Below are 22,906 nucleotides of genomic sequence, written 5' to 3' on the forward strand. Positions count from 1 at the left end.
TATATTCATAAAATGTTGCTGTCTCCTTTTCTGACAGAGGCCCAGGTCACCTAAAATGGAATATGTTCTGGGAGAGAAATCAGATCCAGGCGCTGCTTTCCCAGTCATGGCAGTTTCATGACAAGAAATGCTGCACCTGTTGAACATATCAGTACCGTATACGGAACAGCTGTCAGGAAAGGGGGAGGCAGCGCTATGTTCAAGACCCCGGTACAAGTCAGGCACAGGGCTGACTTTTCCTTCTTCTTTTTCTGAGGACCAGTAACAGGCCTGTCCAGTTCTTTTCTGCATTGGGAAATGAAGGAACCTTTCCAATATAGTAAAACGTGCTTATTGTGAAACACTCTCTCTACAGGTGCTCCTTTAACCTAGCAGCAGCAGGAAGGTTTTAAGCGCCGGTCATCTTGGTCGTATTCGCTTTTTATTTACAGAACACTTTGTATGCCACCGTTTCATCGACAGAAAAATCAATGCAGTTCGATATACAGGTATATATATATATATATATATATATATACACACAGTGGTACCTTGGGTTAAGTACTTAATTCGTTCCGAAGGTCCGTTCTTAACCTGAAACTGTTCTTAACCTGAAGCACCACTTTAGCTAATGGGGAGCACAATTTCTGTACTCATCCTGAGGCAAAGTTCTTAACCCGAGGTAATATTCTCGGTTAGCGGAGTCTGTAACCTGAAGTGTCCGTAACCTGAAGCGTATGTAACCCGAGGTACCACTGTATACACACTATATACACACACACACACATATATATATATCCCCACACACCACACATTTTCAGATCGCCAGCAAACTACTGGGGGGGGGCGAGGAGGAAGGTTTTTATTCATTGTCTGTGTGAGCCTGACGGCGCAGAAAAGTTTCCAGCAAACGTTGAAATACAGAAGACCCCTGGCGAGGAATCGGGTCGATGAAAAGGCTCGGACCAAGGCGCCTGGCCAAAGCCTGCTTCCACAGCCGCCGCCCCCTGAGCCGTAGGCGGGGCTCCATGTTCTCCGCCGCGCTTTCATTCGCCGCCCTGCGGTGGAGGCGGGAACAAAAAAAAGCGTCCCGAGACCCCGCCTCTCTCCGGGCTGCGCCTCGCATTGCGCGCTCCTTGCCCCTTTTGACGTGGCACCGGCTTCCCCCCTCAGCCATGTTGGTTGCGTCGGCACCGCTCAGGCTGCTGGGTTCCCGTGTGAGGAGAGGTTGAAGCGAGCGGCGGAGGCGGCTGCTCTACTGGCTGAGCGACGCAGGTGGGTTGAGGCGAAGGGCTGGGCGAAGGGAAGGGCTGCGCCACTTTCCGAGGAGGAGGAGGGGAGGCCGAAGTGGCACAAGAGTCAAGTCCCGGCGGAGAGCCGCTCGCCGACTCGGCGCTGGGAGCGCGCGCAGCGGGAGAGACGCTGCTTCTGACCCCCGGGCGCTTTGGTGCCTGTCGGGGGACACCCCCCAAAAGACCCCCCCCCAAGCCTCTCCCGTTTACTTGTAGGCTGAGGTAAGTCGTAGCGAGGGGTCAGCGACAGGGTGCTTGTTTTCTCCGGTACCTCCCCTCCCCAAAGCTAGAATTGTGATTATAATGTGATTATAAATTTTATAAAGTGATTATAAAATACATATTTTTATATATAACTGCCCCCCTTTCCCTCTTCCGTTCGCTCCCAGCCCAGGACGAGCGTCCCTCATACTCCCTCGCCCTCTTCTATAGGTGAGGGGCTGTACTGTGGACAAAGTGTGTGTGAGACTGGGAGTGGGTAGGCGGTTGTGGCACACACGGTGGCTGGAGCATTTGGGATCCAAAACCTTATTCTGCCCCTTCAACGACCCCGCCTCCCTCCCCGGTTTGGGCAGCGTTGGGTATAAAGGATATTGGGATTTCACAACTGTACTTTACTGAGGAGAGGAGTCAGCGGCCTGAACTAGTACCTGATGCCCAAGAAACGCTGTAAGTAGCCCCTTTCCTGTGGGGTTAGGAGACTGAGAGATAGCGCTGCTCTGCATCATCTGGAAAAGCTGGAAATAAAAGAGGGGATGCGTAAGAAATGTGCACAAAGATGTAAAGATGAAGGGGAAAGTAGGGATCATAAAGAGGGAGCAGGAATTGTGCTACATGACAGTGTATTTCTGTCCCTAAATCCAACTGTTTTAAAGACAAAAATAACCCCCACATCAAACTGATGAAATAGGTAAACATTTGCTAATACATTGTTGCTTTGGTTCTCCGCTCAATGGTTTTTCTTTTAGAATGTCAGGAATGAATGGAGTTCCTCTTCATGCAGCTGACAAATTGCCTCTGGCCCAGAAATGTTAATGCCACAAAACATTTGTTAATGCTTAAGGTGCCATAGGATTCTGTTGTCTGAGCAATGTGTACCCTGTGTTTCCACACTGCAGAACTGGCAGTATTTGGCACAAATAATGCAAATCAACTATTAGTAGTAGAGTGAACTGATCTTAGGAAAAAAGTCACGCAGTTTCTTTCTATAATACAAGAAGCCTCCATTGATAATCCCCCAGGGTTTTCAGAAAAACAAGCTCTCTCTCCCAAGAGCTTTATTTGTAATCATATGTTTTCCTGGATTTAATATATATGTTGCAATAGCATTTGAGATTATCTTCCAAGGGAGGGCTGAATATATGTAGTGCTGTACATTCACTTTTGAAAGTGATTCACTTCACAGGTAATGATATCATCTGCCATATGCCATAAACAGACATGCAACATGATACTAAACATACATCCAGTGCAGCCCATTTCAGCCTTCTGACAGCTTCTATTGGTTTGTTTAGAAACTTTAATTTAAAAGTTTTATAAATGTGGGGTATTTATTCTATATTCCACCTTTCTCCCAGTGAAGATCCCAAGGCAGCTTACAACACAAATTCGAAACACAAATTAAAAATAAATATTAAAGTCAGCCAAGCAAGTAGCCCTATATAAGCAGCACTGAAAATGCTTAAAACCATTTAAAAGGACGTTAATTTTACAAGTTATATTTTAGGGAGCTAATAATCTCAGTTGAACAAAGAGTATTTAAAATCATGTTGGTGCATAAGCGTACTTAGGGCTACAATATTAAGCTCATTTACTAAGGAGTGGGTCCCAATGATCTCACTGGGATCTACTTCTGTTTACACTTGTTTAGGGGTCTTATGCTGGATCTATAACTTGTTTTTAGATATGCTGCATTTACTAGATGTTTGTATAGGTTTGTGGTACTTTTATGATGAGCATCACAGTTCTGGACAAACTTACTTGAAAGTAAATTCCACTTAAATTGGTACAACTTACAAGAAAATAGGTTGTGTTGTGCCTAGTGTTTTAGGCTGTAATTCGTGTTTGGAAGGCAAAAATAAAGGAAGAAGATGGGATAAATTTCTTTGCCCAGATCAGGTTTTATGAGCCAAACTGTATGCATAAGCTTCGTAACGTCAGCTATGATGTGGTATTGAGAGGTAAGCATATTTTCATCCATTGGTCTTTAACTGGTGGATTAGAACCCACAAACGTGTAAAAGGGGTTGTACTGGTGACATTGCTATCATTCCCTCCCCCCATATTTTAAGAAAATAAAATAAAGGAAAATGGAGAAGGGAGAGGGGAAGATACTTAACACCAGTATAATAAACACATTAAGTTTGTGTCTTGTAGACAGGGGTTAAAGGTGAGTTTCAGATCTGAAAAGTCTGAAGATGTCTGTTCTAATCAACACGTTGTGTGTACCTTGGTCTTTGTAGAATGTGTAAGCATGTAATAAAACAATGTACAGTGGCTTTAAAAAAAGTGGAAGCATTTCATCCTAAGGTCTTTATCTCATGGATAGTTAATGGATGGTATTCAGTTAAATAATTGTGTGAGAGGAATGACTTCAGCTTACGCAATGGGACTCCCCCGCCCCTCTCCTCCCTCGCACACCTCCTAAATCTGTCCTGAGAGTCCCCCTAAATCTGTTATTGGGGGCAGCATGGAGCAGAGAAGGGAAGAGTTATTCTGCTCACACAGTTCTTTAGTTTGCTTGTGCTTGACACAAGCTTGTTTACATGGAGCTCAGTGAAGCACCCAACCAAATGCTTATAATTCTGAGTTGCCATTGAGAATATTCTTATAGCTGGCTATATGCATATCTTTGGAAGTGCAGAGTTCAACTGTAAATTTGTATGTAGGGCAGGTATTGCTTTAGTTCCTTCATCATGATATTGATTGCAAATTTTGGTGGCAAAGAGCCAAGTACACATTGTATGCAAATACTCAAAATCACTCTTCTGACACTCTTTTTCATTAAATAAATTTTTGTTTGGAGGAAAGTGTGAAGAGTATACAAGTGGTGAGGAGGGGCACAGAGAATGCCAAACTGTTTTCCTTCTCACTGTTTATCATATTAAAATTCCCCTCCCCTCGAAGAGGTGTTCCCCCTTGGGATTTTTCTTTCTGTAATGGGAAAAGCTACTTTGGGTCTGCTGTGGGTATGAGGCAGACCAGGGAAGACCTAAGCACCACCTCTTGCTTGATTTATTGCTCTCTGATTTTTCCACGTTTTGCTAAGTTATTCAGCTTCTTCCCTCCATGGATCTTTTGATAACACAGTGTTGTGCTTTTTTGCATGGTTGCATGGGCTTCGGCTGGGGTAATTCTGTCAATGAGAGCAATAAAATAAGAGCTATTCGTTAAAAGCAGAGTTTCAGGGAGCTGGCTGCTTATAACTGCAGGTCAGATGGCTGCATTGGTGAGCTCTGCAACTTCAGCAGAGATTCTGCTCTCTCCTTGCTCCCCCCCAACTTGCAGCATCACTTTGTGCTGCTTGGCAAGCTGCTGTTGAAACCTGCAAGTTTCAAAAGTTTATTGATGCAGACTTGTTCAGTACAGCTGGATAATACAGCTGTTAGAAACACCTAAATTGAAGCTTGAGATTCCCCCCCAGTGTACTGAAGCTACAGCTGCTGCAATAAGTGGAAGGTATTTTGTGGGTAATATCATTTTATGATTGTGGAATTCATTCTGGAGTAGGATCCTGAGAACAATCATTATTGACCATGGTTCAAACTTCTTTCAGAAAACCAGAGTTAATACTAATTATGGTTTGTCCAGGTCAAGACATAATGAGCTACTGTGGTTAGTTGAAAGTGGAGACTAAGGTTTCCACTCTTGCGGCTGCACTGGAAGAGGAGAAGGGAGCCCATGGTGCACTGTTGCATGCCAGTGCAGCCAGTATGATACAAATGCATTGTGCAATATAGATGTGCCCAGGGTAGGTTTCTGTGGTATTATCTTCCCATCTATGTCACTCCCTCAATAGTCCACTTGCAACATTGATACTTGCCTATAGTGCTTTTATTTATTTATTGCTTGATCTGTAGAACCTGCACAGCAGCTTACAATAAAGTTAGTAAAAGGTAAAGGTAAAGGTACCCCTGCCCGAACGGGCCAGTCTTGACAGACTCTGGGGTTTGTGCGCCCATCTCACTCAAGAGGCCGGGGGCCAGCGCTGTCCGGAGACACTTCCGGGTCACGTGGCCAGCGTGACAAAGCTGCATCTGGCGAGCCAGCGCAGCACACGGAACACCGTTTACCTTCCCGCTGGTAAGCGGTACCTATTTATCTACTTGCACCCGGGGGTGCTTTCGAACTGATAGGTTGGCAGGCGCTGGGACCGAGCAGCGGGAGTGCACTCCGCCGCGGGGATTCGAACCGCCGACCTTTCGATCGGCAAGCCCTAGGCACTGAGGCTTTTACCCACAGCGCCACCCGCGTCCCTACAATAAAGTTACACACCTACGGTTTTATTGTAGGTGTACAATAAAGTTACACACCTACAATAAAACCATACATGTACAATAGAAAGTATTTTGGCATTCAGCTTTGGAATTCTAACAAATAAAACTTTTGGCTTTACATATACAAAGCCACATCAAACTGTGGACAGGAGTTTGGTATTAAAATAACAAATATAAATCAGGCTGTTTATAAAATTCCTTACTCACTTTTCACTATAAGGTCTCAGGGCAGGTTACAACGATATAATATTTCCCCCCTCAAAAAGTAAAACAATTAAAAGTGGAATAGAAAAATATAAATTCAACAAAAGAGGTGGGTCTCGCAAAACAAAATACCATACCTTAACTGTCAAAGGCCAGGGTAAGGAGTTGTATCTCCAGCATAAAGTGCAAGCTGCACAATGAAGATACTACCTAGGCACACCTCTCTGGGGAGGGGTTTTCACAATTTAGGGGCTGCTGCAGACCCAGGATACATGTGTTTGGCATGGAGTGTTTGGCATGGAGAGTACAGATAAATAGAATAATTCCTAGATTATGAGCGGAAAGGTTGGAGGAATTTTACTGAAGACATGGCTGTTGCTGAGCTTGGTAGCTCTTGGATATGTTCACTATTTTCTCTCCCCCCCCCCCCCGTTCTGTATTGCTCTTCTAGTGTGTAAGTCTGGTTGGTCATATTTAAAACGACCAAAGGTTTGTTGGTGTGATAATACAGAACTGTTGTATTATACTGCATACTTTCATTGCAGTTCAATTTGTCCAATGTGAGTGGTGTGCCATGGTGACTGTACTGCTGAGCTGCTGCCATATCTGATGTGTTTACCAAGCTTTGAATAATACAGCAATCTGTAGCAACCACATATGGTGGTGTGTATTGCATAGTACCAGTCTGAACTTGCTAGTTAAAGAACTTAAGAGGTGAATGAACCCTTCCCCCGTGCACACTGTTTTGAAATGAATGGGAGTGTGGTAATCCTTGTGATATTCTTTTGGATAACACTTCTCAAATCAAAGTTACTGTATTTTTTGCCCCATAAGACGCACCGGCCCATAAGACGCACCTAGTTTTTTTGGGGGGAAATAAAGGAAAAAAAATTTATTCCCCCCCAGGTGCGCTGCGCTACACCAGGAGCTTGGGGCGTGCAGAGCTCAGCGCGCCCCAAGCTTCTAGGTGCACGCAAGCAGTCCGCTAGCCTTGGGAGAGCCACGGGGCTCTCCCAGGGCTAGCGGATCGCTGCGCTACACCAGGAGCTTGGGGCATGCTGAGCTCAGCGCGCCCCAAGCTTCTAGGTGCACGCAAGCAGTCCGCTAGCCTTGGGAGAGCCGCGGGGCTCTCCCAGGGCTAGCGGACCCCTGCGCTACACCAGAAGCTTGGGGCGTGCTGAGCTCAGCGCGCCCCAAGCTTCTGCGTGCGCGCAAGCAGTCCGCTAGCCTTGGGAGAGCCGCGGGGCTCTCCCAGGGCTAGCGGATCGCTGCGCTACACCAGGAGCTTGGGGCGTGCTGAGCTCAGCGCGCCCCAAGCTTCTAGGTGCACGCAAGCAGTCCGCTAGCCTTGGGAGAGCCACGGGGCTCTCCCAGGGCTAGCGGATCGCTGCGCTACACCAGGAGCTTGGGGCATGCTGAGCTCAGCGCGCCCCAAGCTTCTAGGTGCACGCAAGCAGTCCGCTAGCCTTGGGAGAGCCGCGGGGCTCTCCCAGGGCTAGCGGACCCCTGCGCTACACCAGAAGCTTGGGGCGTGCTGAGCTCAGCGCGCCCCAAGCTTCTGCGTGCGCGCAAGCAGTCCGCTAGCCTTGGGAGAGCCGCGGGGCTCTCCCAGGGCTAGCGGATCGCTGCGCTACACCAGAAGCTTGGGGCGTGCTGAGCTCAGCGCGCCCCAAGCTTCTGCGTGCGCGCAAGCAGTCCGCTAGCCTTGGGAGAGCCACGCGGCTGTAGAATGTAGAATGTCCACTATCCAAATGCAACGGAGGCTCCTAGTTGTTTTTTGTTTTCCCGCATGTAGCTCTGTGAAAAATGTATGTGTTTCGAGATGGCTAGTAATGCAGGTAACTTGGAGGTGCTCCGTAATGCCCATTCAGATGAAACAAGGCTTGGTTTCTAATTCATTCTCCAAAGCTTGCATGTATCCATTAATGTGTGCTTCTGTTTCAGAAATAAGAACGCAGTGATGGCAACCTTCCTTGAGTTCATTCAGCAGAATGAAGACAGGGATGGCGTTCGATTCAGCTGGAATGTATGGCCTTCCAGTCGTCTTGAGGCTACAAGGATGGTGGTTCCTGTGGCCTCTCTGTTTACACCATTGAAAGAGCGGCCTGACTTGCCTCCCATTCAGTATGAGCCGGTCCTGTGCAGCAGAACTACCTGCCGAGCTGTTCTAAATCCATTATGGTAATTTCAGATAAAGAGTTTTAAACTTTGCATGGATATTAGTACTTTATTATTGTTACAAAAGCTATTTTATATGTTATTTATGTTCGGGAGTTTGAAAGACAAATTTATTTTCTGACCTTCACTATAAAAAAATGTTACAAATAGTATCTTGGACATTTAAAAAAAAACACCCTCACAAATCAATACAAAATTATGCACAGCACATAAAAGATATTATCTGAAGTGCAGCTCATTATGGGTGATATCCAGCTTCAGTCATGCTTGGAGTAGACCTTCTGAAATCAATTGAGTTAAGTAACTTAATTGATTTCAATGAGTTTGTTTGGAGTATGATTTGGATACTTTCCAAAGTGCATTTCTGAAGTTGACAGTATCTGTGAGCATGCCTTATCTACAGAATTTTTCTTGCTCCATAAAGTTATCCATGACAGCAGTTAGGAAAAAATGGCCAAAAAGTCTAAATAGTAAAAAACAGTTCTTATTTTGTAGTATTTTTTTCAAGGGTCTTAATACCTTATTCCCACTAAATCTTTTTTAAAGCAAGTCCTGTTGATTGTAACAGGACTTTAAAAACATACTTATAATGTATGGTTCTTTACTGAAGCTGTTTTCTTGTGGATAAATTAACTGAAATCATACTGCCTCATGTGCACACAGAGCTTCTATGTGATGCTTCATGCGTGCACTTGCCATGTACAAATTGCAATATTTTTTTTAATGTGCTGTGCTGCATACCATTAACAGAAAAGATATCCCTGAAATTTCCACATTTGGTGACATGCCAAAAACAATACCAAAATAAAGGTAACACTGGTGCCACTTTGCTTCTGCAATATTATCAGCCACTCACTACTTAACTAACTTGCAGTCACACGACTAACCAGATTATTTAATATAATTGTTCTGCCTTTTGTTATGGTGCATGGCAAGACACAACTCTAATTTTATTTATTTCCCTGAATATTTATACTTTCCCCAGCGAGTGTAAAGTAATTTGCAATAATTGTAAGGAAACACACTAAAATGATAAATTTAACAGTAATCGAATAAAAAGCAGTACCAAACACAACTTATGGTATCAGGAAGGAGTTAAGATAAAGCACAAATATTTTAATGGGTTAGAGAAGAAAAGTTTTGATAACTAGCTTTGATCAGAATAAACGATGAGACTAAAGTTTGTGGGTTGACCATTGACCAACGGTCTCAGTGACCTGACAATAAAGCTTCTGTTGGAAGAATGGGGAAAGATGCAGTTTTAAGCTATCCTTCCCCTGCCTCTCCAGCCCCCACTACATCAGGAACAGATTTAAGGTGTGTGTTGGGGGAGGGGAATGGCCAAAAATTGCTTCCCTTCACATTCTTTTCTGCTGCTCCAGACAAGTGTACACGGAGCAATGGATCCAAACTACAAGAAAGAAGATTCCACCTAAACATTAGGAAGAACTTCCTGACAGTAAGAGCTGTTCGACAGTGGAATTTGCTGCCAAGGAGTGTGGTGGAGTCTCCTACTTTGGAGGTCTTTAAGCAGAGGCTTGACAACCATATGTTAGGAGTGCTCTGATGGTGTTTCCTGCTTGGCAGGGGGTTGGACTCGATGGCCCTTGTGGTCTCTTCCAACTCTATGATTCTATGATTCTATGATTCTTGCTGAGCGACAGTGTTAGATACTATGCTGTATTACCTGTGCCCATGTTTAAGCATGAAACTGCAAAGTATCTGACTTGCATTCATAATTTGTCTATTAAAACACTTTAAAATTTATTTTTGTAGCCAAGTGGATTACCGAGCAAAACTATGGGCTTGCAATTTTTGTTACCAGAGAAATCAGGTAAGAGAACTTTCAGGTGAATGCATTTTAAGATTGAGATATGAGTGGTAGTAATATTAACATGTAAAGGGTGGGGGTGGGGTGGAATAGACTAGTATAGGTAAACCCTTTCCAGTTTGTTGCTCAGCAGATATTTTGGACTTCAACTCTGAACAGCCCCACGTATTGTGGCCATATGTCAGGGATGTTGAGAGTTATATTCTAAAGCAATTGGAGGGTGCCAGGTTAGGAAAGGCTGACTGGTATAGAAATTTATGCTTCAAAGTGTTTTTTGTTTGGATTTTTCATTTGATTGGATCCCTTTTCTTCTGCAGTTTCCTCCTACATATGCAGGCATATCTGAGATGAACCAGCCTGCAGAACTCTTACCTCAGTTTTCTAGCATTGAATATGTAGTACAGGTAAATACCTTGATTAAAATCTTTGGGATTCTTGGGTCAGAAAAGTTGCCACTGTGATGGTCTCCAATATGTGGAGTTTGGACAAGGTCTCCGCTATATAGTGGCAAATAAAACGTTTTAGATGTGTTGTAAAGTGCAATAAACAAATGTGACACTAGATGGCATAGTGAGTTGGATGTATTTTTAAAAACATTTTTTTAAAAAAGCGTTTTCACAGCATTTTTAATACGTGTGTAGATTCCACCTCAGAGTCAGCTGTAGTCATACTTTCCTGATCAATTAGTGTAGCCTAAAACCTATGTAACTCAGAAGTAGGAGGAGCATGGGTAGTTCAGGGGTGACATCCTAAATATGTTTCAGCCACCATGGAGCCAGTAGCACAAGTGCTCTTCAGCTTATACATTTGTTTCAACTGAACTGAGTGCTAAGCAATACAGTCGTACCTTGGTTCTGGAACGCCTTGCGACTCAAACGTTTTGGCTCCTGAATGCCGCAAACCCGGAAGTGAGTGTTCCAGTTTGCGACTTCTGCAGGTAGCTCCTATAGCCAATCTGAAACCGTTCCTTGGTTTTCAACCATTTTTGGAAGTCGAACGGACTTCTGGAACGGATTCCATTCGAGAACCAAGGTACGACTGTATAGCAAAACAGATTTAAATAACACTGGAATCTAATACACGTATGTCTGCCCAAGTCAGTGCATGCCACTTTGCATAGTGTTAGAGAGATTCATGTGTTTTTATTTAGGACTGTAAAACGGATACAACCATGTTGAAGCTGGTTTTGCATGAGTATTCCCAAGAAAGCATTTGATCAGGTATAGTTTGGGGATAGTTACAACAAGGCTGTTCCTGACTTTTTGAAGTAATGTTAATGCTGCAATCTTGTTCACTTTTTCTTAAAGCGCGGACCTCAGATGCCTTTGATATTTCTTTATGTTGTTGACACGTGTATGGAAGATGACGACTTGCAAGCTTTGAAGGAATCCATGCAAATGTCGTTAAGTCTCCTACCTCCAACTGCTTTGGTTGGACTTATTACTTTTGGGAGAATGGTGCAAGTTCATGAGCTTGGCTGTGAGGGGATTTACAAAAGTTATGTTTTCAGAGGCACAAAGGATCTGACTGCAAAACAGCTTCAGGTAAATATAAAATTAATATTAAAATGGTATTTCCAGTTTTGGAGCTGCTCTGTCTTTGAAGATGGAAGTAAAAAAATCTGTACCTTACTGAACAGTTAAGGAATTAAGCAAACATTTTCAATGTGTAAAATGAAAAAATCAACATTATAAAGATGTTTCTAAACTTTTTTAAAAAAGAGATTTTTTAATTAAAAAGACTCGGTGTAAACGAATAAGAAATATTCCTTAATTTTCTTTAAAATGTTGTTGCTGTTTATATGCTGAATATGTAACTATATTCAACTTAAATATACTCACAGGAAATGTTAGGACTTACAAAAATGAATGTTGCACAAGTGGGTCGTGGCCCTCAAGCTCAGCAGCCACCACCATCAAACAGGTATTTGTTTTTATTAAGAAGAAAAATGTACCAAATTGTTTTACAGTAAGCCCTGCTTTGTAATTTTGCAGTATGAGTCATTGGAGAAAAGATGGGTTATAAGCATAATAATAAATAGATGAATAAAAAATGTTAAAATGCCAGATATTGAAGTCAATCCCTGTTCCCGACTCTCTTTCTTCCAAGCAAGTGTACTCAAGATGCAAACCTTAGCTTGTGCCAAATCCTATTCATTTATTTATTTACTCATTTATATGCATGCCACCCAGTAACAGGCTTTCTGGGTGACTCACAATGAAAGTAAGTCAGTTGCCAACTTAAGTCATACTTGGGGTAGAAGCACTGAAATCAATGGGCTTAAGTTTGTTATGAATAATAATAATAATAATAATAATAATAATAATAATAATAATGGGTAGCTTCCAACATAATATAAAAACACAGGGAGACATCAAGCATGAACTAACTTGTCTATTGATTTTGGTAGGTCTATTCCAAGTATTACTTAGTTGGATACCACCCATGTAACATTAAATTTATAACAAAATTTAATTTGTATTTTAAACACTATAATTGTAGGTCAATACTTTGCAAATATATAAATGGTCTAGAATCGTTTGAAAGCTTGTGCAATCAAGGGAAACTTCTTTTTAACTTAATGTTTTTCTTGTCTCCAGGTTCTTACAGCCGGTCCAGAAAATTGACATGAATCTCACTGATCTTTTGGATGAACTGCAACGTGATCCTTGGCCTGTTCCCCAAGGGAAAAGACCTTTGCGGTCTTCTGGAGTGGCACTTTCCATAGCTGTAGGACTGCTAGAGGTAACAAGTTCTCATTTATGCGCATCTGAAAGTTTGCTGCCCTTATCTGGGTTACCTGAATGAGTTAAAGCAATGAGAATTTGATTTGAAATTGGGAAAATGCTGAAGGTTGTTCCCTCCAATTGCAAACAGACTTTCCTGAAGTTTTTCCGGTTCAGCTGTTTCTTTTTGCAGTTACAGAAAAGTGAGGTACTATAGTGCAAATACTAAATATACTTAGTTAAATAGGTCTCAGCATTAACCTTGTGTCATATTCACAGTTCAACCTATTTTAGAACTCAATCAGCAGTTCCGAATATCATCGCAATATGTCTTTGAAACACATCTTTTTGCTTTCTGTCTTAAAAACTTTTATTATCCCACAGTGTACTTTTCCTAACACTGGTGCCCGTATAATGATGTTTATTGGCGGACCGGCTACACAGGGACCTGGGATGGTTGTAGGAGATGAACTTAAGGTGCCTATAAGGTCTTGGCATGACATTGAAAAAGACAATGCCAAATATGTAAAAAAGGGTACTAAGGTAAGAACACAAAAGTTTTAAATTCTGTAATTATTTGGAATATATGTAAAGTAATGTGAGATCCGTAGATAATTTATTCAGTGACTGCATATTTTTTTAAATTAAAACCCCTCCAAAACAAACTGGTATATTTCCATTAACCTTGGAGGTATATTTTGTGTGCTTGCCTTGACAAAGGGTGACATAAGCATAATGGAACATATAGGACTGTGGAAGAAATAGCATGTAATTGTAGTGGTTAAGAGCGGTGGACTCATAATCTGGTGAACCGGGTTTGATTCCCCGCTCCTCCACATGCAGCTGCTGGGTGACCTTGGGCTAGTCACACTTCTTTGGAGTCTCTCAGCCCCACTCACCTCACAGAGTGTTTGTTGTGGGGGAGGAGAGGAAAGGAGAATGTTATCCCGCTTTATCACTACCCGAAGGAGTCTCAAAGCGGCTATCAAATCCAAACTCCTCTTCTTCTTCTTCTCCACCCGTCCAATACTTGATGTAGCATCCCTTGAAACTGCTGTGTGATTATATGTCTTCCTTCCCTTCAAAACCACAGTGTAGTGACAGCCATCATGCCAATGGAATAAAGTTTAATCCAGATAAGATTGGTGATGGATGGGAACTGAACTAGGAAAAAGTGTTACATTCTAGATGAGGTCACAACATTCCCCCTAAAATATCAGATATAGGGCTTGGGGCTGCTCCTTGATGCAGTTTGGCTTCATCTTGTTCAAACTGCATCTGTTGTCCAGAATGCCCCCCCAGCCCTAAAATAAAGGTAGCTATTTTGGCTTATATAAAATCAGAATAATTATGAATTAAAACATATTTCTGTTTTAAATACTGATCTAGTCTTGTATAGCATCTGAGAAGAATATAATTTGGCAAGTACACTTCAACTTCAGAAGAATATTTGAAGCTTTAATGTAAAATGTGGAAAGTTTGACCTGCATTGTTTAGTAAAAGTTATGTTTACATTTGTGTCTCTAGCATTTTGAAGCTTTGGCAAATCACGCTGCTACAACTGGTCACGTTATTGACATTTACGCATGTGCACTAGATCAGACTGGTCTTCTGGAGATGAAGTGCTGCCCTAACTACACTGGGTATGTGTTACATTTTACAGTAATGGAAAAGAGGCTATGTGCAGAAACAGTGTTTTTGTGTAATTAAGAGAAAAGCTATATATTGGAAGTCAAGTGGACTTGCATATGTTTGCATGATTGTGTCTGTGTGAGCAAAGTTGTCACTACAATTAATCTTTTTCAATCATGAAAATATAGATTAAAATGAGTTTTCACGTTAGAAAGCAATAATCTTTGACTAGTACTCTTAATTGCAATATATTCCTTTCTCCTGTTTAAATATTTTGTATCACACAACTATTAATACTGAGCATAATACTATTCTGGGGAATAATCTTAAAGGAAGATTTTTCTCTCTACTGAGAAAGTTAAATGCCTGCTGCACAGAAGCACCATTGTAGGATGATAGTGTTGGAAAGTATCATCAAATCAAATCTAACCTCCTGTCCTTTGTCAAGCACCAATGTTTTCTTTCTTCTCTTTCCCTAACATCCATAATCTACACCATGGTGTGCTGCAAGCATGAAAGGCACACCCCGCAAAGTCAATGGGTGATATCCAATTAAGTCTTACTTGAAGCAGACCTATTCAAATTCTGCCAGCTCTTCTCGGGAGCTACATCGATATGTTTAAAATGGTCTGATTGTGAAATAAATTGTTTAGGGAGAGCCACTGGGCCCTCAGTGCTGCTTTCCATGTTTTATTACTACATTATGCCTCTTCAGGGATGAGCTGTGGGTGGGGTGGGGAAGCTGATGCATATAAACTAATACTGCAGTGCTTCCATGAGTGCCTTGTGGTGGTCGCTTTTATACATGGCATATAGATCTGCAATATCACAATGAAATATGGGATGGCAGGAGTGGAGCAGAAATCTTCACAGGTTAACTTGTGGTAGCAGCCTAGCGTGTGATGACTTAGATCAGTTCCAGATTCCATTATAACTGCTCTTTCGCATTTTTCATATATTGTTTGACTTAATTATTCATTTTTTCCCCATGTAGGGGTTACATGGTAATGGGAGACTCTTTCAATACATCCCTGTTCAAACAAACCTTTCAGCGTGTGTTTACCAAAGATGCACAGGGGCAATTCAAGATGGGATTTGGAGGTACCTTAGAAATCAAAGTAAGATTTGGAATTTTACTATAATTATTTTTAAAGGTCTTGTGTTGTTATTCCATCGCATTTGTTTACAACTAATGAAACTATTGTACTAAGGTATTATTATTGCTAGTAACAATTATTCAGTCAGTGTTTTACTTTAAACCTTTAGCGTTGGGGTCGTAGTATTTTATTTTACTGTGAAAATAAACACTGGAATTTAGTATGGCTGTGATTCAGCATTCATTGATTGGCAAAACTGTTATGAATTCCTACCCTTGACTTACAAGATATGCAACTGGGTATCTTTCCTGTACCTTTGCAGACACAGCTCACTCTAACATCTTGTAATCATGATATTTAGATTCCACTCACAATACATACTGAATCGTCAACAGAAATATTTCTCTGTTGCATAAAGGTGCAATTCCTATAACATTTCTTCTTGCCAGTATGGAACGTGGGCAGCAGGGCATGAGATCCAGGGGATGGTATGGTGATTTGTCCATATCCTGCTGGTCATATGAATATGCTGCTGATGAAAAAATATATATCTGGGAAGGGGCTGTTGCTTAGTGGTACTGCACATGGTGTGCACATGGAAGGTCCTTGACCCAGTATCTGGTATCTTCACAAAGGATGTTGCCGTGAAAAGTCATACTAGACAATACTGAGCTGGATGGCGTTTTTATAAATGAACTCCATATGTTCACCTGTATGGAACTATGGGACTCTAAGGAACTTTGAGGGTACTCTGGGTCAGGTGCCTGTTCTGAGATATGATTCGTCATCTCTGCCACCAATGCTTGTTCTAGATTGGATCTGTAAAGGAGATGTTAAGTTAAAGTGTATAGGCTTCTACAAACTAGAGGAATGAAGTCTCATAAGTCTTTTTAGTGCAAGGAGTACTTTTAGTTGATCCAGGCTGCAGTTCTCTACATACTTACCCACAGTGCAGTCTCATAGAAACCATTTTTACTAAAAGAAAAGCTGTCTAGTTTCTGCTCCATTCTGAATCAAATGACTCTTCAGACCTCTGTTAGCACTGCTGTTTTCCAGTAAAGGAGATTTATAAGCTCAGACTGCCAAGAGGAAAGATTATCCTACATTCTGCAGGAACAATCATTTGTTCTTATTTTATTTTGCTCTTTAATCTGTGTAGACTTCAAGAGAAATAAAGATATCTGGAGCTATTGGACCTTGTGTATCTCTCAATTCTAAAGGGCCCTGCGTATCAGAAAATGTAAGTTGATTAACCTATAAATCACTTATACAATCTGTGCCTTTTTCACTTTTCACACATAAAACGCTATGGACATTATGTAGTAAAATCTTGTGTAAAATCCTATTAGCATGTTGTCATTTTCAAAGGCATGATTTTACAAAAGTTTTGACTTTCTGTTCTTCAGGCTGGGTGAGCAGTGAGTTGTTTGACTGTCAGATGGTTTAAAATAGTTGATAGCGTTTTAATCCAACCCTTATACCTGTTACATAAAAATGCAGTAGATCCAGCTTTTTCTGATGTGACTAAGCATTAGTGGGAATCATATTGCAATTACACTATACCACTCTGTATGTGAGTAATTCAATGTCACACTAAGGTGATTGTTCTGACAGGGAAAGCATTTTGGCTTGCCTGTAGGAACAATCCCCCTCCTCACCCCCCTACATGCCATTCTAGGGGTTCTCCCAATTCCCCTAGAGACAATTTCGTGTTTACGCAGGGTGATGTGAAGGAAAAGCCCTATTGTACAAGGAGAAGTCTTTGTGCAGGGCTTCCACTGACAGGACTCATTAGCAGAATCCTTCCATGTGTGTGTGTGTGTGTGTGTGTGTGTGTGTGTGTGTGTGTTTATTTCACTAGCCACACAGTTTCCAAAGTAGTGAATATATTGTTGAGGAGTAGAAAGCTCTAGGTAGCGATAAGCACCTTACATATAGGCTTATTTATTCATGTATTGTACCTCTTGTGGTGCCTCCTGGGTTCAACAGTGCTCACTATGTATGTGTGTATATATATACACACACACAAATAAACTTCACTATTTAGCCTACTAATCCTGTTGTTCTTTGGATGTGTACCATTAATGTCTTGCTTAGTGCCAGTATAGTGGCTCATTGTTTCGTTTGGCTTTCTCCACTAGCATAAGGTGGCATTATTTCCTTCACGCAGCCAAAGTATACTCGAGTCTGTGGAAATTCATGTTACAGTAAAATGTTAACAACATGTTAAGTGTTATCTTAGTAGAGGGGAGAAGTGAAGCATTTATAACAAAGATATAATTTTGCTGTATCTAAGTAACTGGGATAGGAACCATTGAAAACAGCAGTACGTTTTCCCAAATCCTACAATTTGCTGTGTATAGCAAATGTAACTTTTGCTGAAAATTATTTGTAATATTTTTGCAGGAGATAGGAACAGGAGGTACATGTCAGTGGAAGATTTGTGGACTTAATCCTACCACAACCCTAGGATTGTATTTTGAGGTGGTTAATCAGGTAAGATAATTTTTTTAGAGTACATGTGCATATTTAAATATTTTTACTGATTGTGTAGGAGGTAGGTGGTTGAAAAAGCACAATTCCCACTTCCTCCTCCCCATTTTAATTGGAGCTTTGGGGAAGTAGCTGATGTGGTCTACAAAAGTAGTTTCTTTCAAGAATTATGTGATAGGGCCTCCTTGTGTGTTTCATCACTTGGGGAGGGGGGAAAGCAAATTATAGTTTCCCCCATTTTAATTAGGAACATTTTTTGAGACTTGCTGTAGCTTGTAATACCATAAGGCGCTAAGCAACAAACCAGGAAGTCCCTGGTTTAGTTCTCACCTGTGTAATGAACTTGGTGGGCAGCCTTAGTAGTTTGCCTGCCTTCAGCCCACATCTACAATACGAGAGTAGTAATACTTGTCTACCTTATAGGGCTGTTTGTAAGAAATGCTGAGGTTGTGAAGCACTTGGTAGCTATATACATATTACATTGTATTATCTTGTCTCATCTACCGTGCTCCTGTCTTGCCTTCCGATTTGTACATCTCCTATAGTATTTTCTCTGCTTAAAGTACTCTGTTTTGGAAGCTGCTCCAGTGTTGAATTAAATTGTAGCTAAATATAGGCAGTAAGCTTACTGACTTAATTTTTTCATATTTGTACATCATATTGTACTTATTAAAGTAGCTTCTGTCAAATCACCTCTAATTATAGAATTGACAGTGGCAGTGATGGGATTCTTAATGTGGTGATCATGCTGCACAACTTTCCTGTGATTCTGTTCAATTTAATCTCTTCACCATTTACCTTTCGAAACAGCACAATGCTCCAATTCCTCAGGGTGGGCGAGGTGCAATCCAGTTTGTGACTCAGTACCAGCATTCGAGTGGACAGAGACGAATCAGAGTGACCACTGTTGCCAGAAAGTAAGCCTTAAGTTCTGATGTGCTATTCTAGAAATTTGTGTGGTATACACACTGTTTAACAAACAGTATTTTGCTTAAAAGGTAGACCTTATGTATCTAAGGTCTGACATTGTATGTAATGCTGACTTTACACCAGTGGAAAGCATAGCAGAACACCTGATTTTTGTTAATCTGCCAATATTTATTTATTCAGAAGAATCCCAGGGCAGCAGACACATAAACAAGAAACAATGAAAACATCTTAAATCCAGTACAGATGAGGTCTGGGAAAGAATTCTCCACTTAAAAGCCTTTTTGGAAAGGGAAGCTTTTCAGTAGGTGCTTGTCAGGGGATGATTAGCTGCTTGTGCTTAAAATTGTGCCCCTTCAGAGTTTGTGCGACCCCACAAACCTCTGTGTGTGACAGAGCTCCTCAGACATGTCTGCTCTAGTCACTAGTAGAGTCTGACAGTGGCTGTCTGCGGAAGCGCTTCCAGCAAAGAAGTTCCTTAACGGAAACGCGTCTCCTGGACTCACGACGTGGCAGCTTCCGGCGAAGCATGGGTCTCCCTGCAGTCGCTTCTGACACCTCCCCGCTATTTTCGCTCGAAGTGTCTCTCACCCCTTTCTCTCCCCTGCTGCTTCCTGCCTGGGCTGCTGCGTCTCTCTCAGCATTACTGAGCTCCTCCTCCAGAGACCCCGCGCTCCCCCTGCTGGTCCCTGCTTGGGCTGTTGACTCTCTCCCAGTCTCTGGGAGCCTTACCACTTCCCTTTCCTCCGATGTCAGCTCCCTGACATCCACCTCCCCTCCAGGGCCCCCCTCTCCCCCGCCCCTACTCTCTCCTCTGGGCGGTGATGAGCTGAAACCCCTAAAAGAATCCTCTTCATCTTCAGACGTCTCGAACAATTCCCTCCATCGGTCTTCGTTCCGACTCGCTGAATCCTCCTCCACCTCGGAATCAGCGAACCCCTCCAACTCTTCTTCTTCGTCGGTGGTGGCGAAGTATTCCCTCCGGAACCTCGCCACTGGCTGGGGTTTTCTAGGGAATCTCTGATGAAAAGTTTCAATCAAAACCTCGTCATCTACATCCTCTGCCCTGACCCAGGTGTTTTCCGACTCCGGCTCCCCTTCCCACATTACCAAATACTCTACTTGCTCTCCCCTCCACCTGGAATCGAGAATCTCCGCTACATGGTAGCTGTGTTCTTTTTCCTCCATAGCTGGTCCCCTATTGACCCTCCCCTCTCTGTCCCCTATATACGGTGACAGCAATGATCTGTGGAACACTGGGTGCAACTTCATGTGGTTCGGTAACCGGAGTCTGAAAGCCACTGGGTTGACCTGTTGCGTGACTTCAAATGGGCCCAGTCTTTTGGGTCTTAACTTCTTACAACCTCCTTTAAATGGTAACCCTTGGGTGGACAGCCACACCTGGTCCCCCACCCTAATGCTTTCCCCTTCCCTTCTGGTTTTGTCTGCCTGCCTCTTATATTCCTCCTTCGCCCTGTTTAAATTAAGTTGGAGCTGGCGATGGATCGCTTCCATTTCTTCAACGAACTGTTCTGCGGCAGGAACGCTCCAGTTCTCCCCCTCCCCCCCTGGGAAGGCTCGGGGATGACACCCGTGATTGGCCAAAAAAGGGCTCATCCCCGTGGACACGTTCTCTGCATTGTTATAGGCAAATTCTGCCAACGCCAGCTTCTCCACCCAATCATTCTCTCTGTCATTCACATAACACCTCAAATATTGCTGGAGGACACCATTAGCTCTTTCCGCCTGCCCATTGGTTTCTGGATGACGGGCAGTGGAAAAATTCACCTCTACATGCAATAAGCTCATGAGCTTCCTCCAGAACCTGGAAGTAAATTGTTTCCCTCGGTCCGAAACCACCCTCAAGGGGGCACCATGCAACCTAAACACATTTTCCACAAACAATTTAGCGGTTTCTTCTGCTGTGACCGCATGTGAGCAGGCTATAAAGTGGGCCATCTTGGTTAACAGGTCTACCACAACCATGATGGCTGTCTTCCCTTTGGACCTGGGCAGATCAGTCATGAAATCTATTGCCACTGCCTCCCATGGTCTTTCCGGCGTGGGTAGTGGTTCTAATAAACCTGCCGGTGCCCGCCTCTCCCCCTTGGCTCGTTGACATCGGTCACACCCTCTCACATATTCACGCACATCTTCCCTGACCTTGGGCCACCAGAATTCCCTGGTAACCAGCCACATGGTTTTGTGTTGCCCAAAATGCCCTGCTGTGGGGCTATCGTGCAGTTGCTTGAGTACCTTTTCCCTCAATTCCCCTTCAGGTATGTATAACGCTCCCTTGTAGTACAACGCCCCGTTTCTCTCCTCAAAACCCCCGGGTTTGTCTCCCTCCCTCCTGAGACCCCTGAGTTTGTCCTGGGCGTATTCATCCTGCACCGTTCCCTCTACCAGTTCCCTTTGCCCCACCAATACCGCCCCACACACCCAGCGGTCCTCGGGAATGACATGGGTCTCTTCGGGTGCACCCTCTCCCTCCAAATATTCAGGTTTGCGTGAGAGAGCGTCCGCCCTAACGTTCTCCGGGCCTGGTACGTAACAAATCTCAAAGTTAAATTTGGAGAACTCCTGGGCCCATCTCAACTGCCGTTGGTTGAGCACTCGCGCAGTTCTCCAATACTCTAGATTCTTATGGTCCGTGCACACTTGCACCTTCTGTTGTGCACCAATTAGTAGGTGCCTCCATCTCCGGAAGGCCTCATAAATCGCAAGAAGTTCCCGGTCGTACACCGTGTAGTTTCTCTCAGATTTGTTCAGCTTTCGCGAAAAGAAGGCACACGGTCGCCACTCTGACCCCTCCTTCCCCGGCTGCAGAAGAAGCACCGCCCCTATGGCTCTGTCAGAAGCGTCTGTTTCGACCCTCAGCTTTTTTTGTAAATCCACATGTAGAAGTTGTTCGTCAGAGGCGAAGGCCCTTTTCAGTTCCTCAAACGCTCGCTCCGCCTCCCCCGTCCAAACAAACTTCTTTTTGCTGCTGAGACAGTCCGTGATGGGCGCCGTCAGGTGGGCGAAGTTTCGGATGAACTTACGATAAAAGTTTCCAAACCCTAGGAACCTCTGCACATCCTTCTTGGTCTTGGGTGTTTTCCATTCCAGCACCGCTTGAACCTTGCCGGGGTCCATGGCCAACCCCTTGTCTGACAAGCGGTACCCCAGGAATTCCACCTCCTTGGTATGAAACTGACACTTCTCCAGTTTCACCCACAGTCTGTTGGCTTGCAGCCTGCTCAACACTTCTCTGACGTCTCTCACATGTTGCTCCTCATTCTCCGAATACACCAACACGTCATCTAAGAAGGCCACGCAATTCTTGTAGAGCAAAGGCCCAAGTACATGGTTCATAAAGGCTTGAAAACACGCGGAGCCTGTTTGTAATCCAAAAGGCATAACGAGGTATTCAAATGCCCCCAAAGGGGTGAACATGGTGGTCTTCCATTCATCCCCTTTCCTTATACGTATCAGGTTGTACGCCCCCCTTAGGTCCAGCTTTGTAAAAATCTTTCCTTTTCGCACCCTGGTCAAAATATCATCAATCCTGGGCATAGGAAAAGCCGCCGGCTCTGTCACTGCATTTAGGGCCCGAAAGTCACATACCAGCCTCGGCTTGTCCGTGTTTTTTTTATCCACAAAAAACACTGGGCTACCCCCCGCTGCCTTGGACTCTCTGATGAAGCCTCTCTTCAGGTTCTTGTCAATGAACGCTCGCAACTCCTGCATCTCCCTGTCTGACATGGCATACACCTTGCCTACAGGGAGCTGTGCTCCAGGGAGTAAATTGATCTGACAATCAAAGGGCCTATGCGGGGGTAGTTGGTCAGCTTCCTTCTCGCTGAACACGTCGCTGAGATCAGCATACTGTGGTGGCACCTTCCCCTTCTCCATTACTTCCGTCCCTGCTAGGGTGGCTTGGGCCCCTGCTGACCCCTTTTCCCCCCTGCAGTGTTCTAAGCAATGTGCGGAACCGAAGGAAACCACTCTTTGATGCCAGCCCACCAGCGGATCATGTAGGGCTAGCCAGCTCATTCCCAAAATAATGG

General features: G+C 43.4%; 1 protein-coding gene across 2 annotated transcripts in view; it reads left to right on the plus strand.

Annotated features, from left to right (window-relative positions):
* Window positions 1-1,095: 1,095 nt before the first annotated feature.
* SEC23A (SEC23 homolog A, COPII coat complex component) overlaps window positions 1,096-22,906 on the plus strand; it is a 32,530-nt gene continuing 10,719 nt past the window's right edge. Inside the window, exons 1-13 of one of the 2 annotated variants that reach the window (XM_082213542.1) lie at window positions 1,096-1,254; window positions 7,915-8,151; window positions 9,925-9,982; window positions 10,297-10,383; window positions 11,287-11,523; window positions 11,823-11,902; window positions 12,580-12,724; window positions 13,090-13,248; window positions 14,233-14,348; window positions 15,332-15,455; window positions 16,594-16,674; window positions 17,841-17,930; window positions 18,738-18,844. In XM_082213542.1, coding sequence (XP_082069668.1) covers window positions 7,931-8,151; window positions 9,925-9,982; window positions 10,297-10,383; window positions 11,287-11,523; window positions 11,823-11,902; window positions 12,580-12,724; window positions 13,090-13,248; window positions 14,233-14,348; window positions 15,332-15,455; window positions 16,594-16,674; window positions 17,841-17,930; window positions 18,738-18,844 — 1,505 coding nt within the window. In that variant the 5' untranslated portion in view covers window positions 1,096-1,254; window positions 7,915-7,930. Of the gene's footprint in view, window positions 1,255-1,319; window positions 1,494-7,914; window positions 8,152-9,924; window positions 9,983-10,296; window positions 10,384-11,286; window positions 11,524-11,822; window positions 11,903-12,579; window positions 12,725-13,089; window positions 13,249-14,232; window positions 14,349-15,331; window positions 15,456-16,593; window positions 16,675-17,840; window positions 17,931-18,737; window positions 18,845-22,906 lie in introns of those variants that run through there. The other variant, XM_082213543.1, reaches the window with a different exon arrangement.

The sequence above is a fragment of the Podarcis vaucheri genome (genome assembly GCF_965113315.1).
Source record: "Podarcis vaucheri genome assembly, chromosome: 1".
NCBI classification, from domain to species: Eukaryota; Metazoa; Chordata; class Lepidosauria; order Squamata; family Lacertidae; genus Podarcis; species Podarcis vaucheri.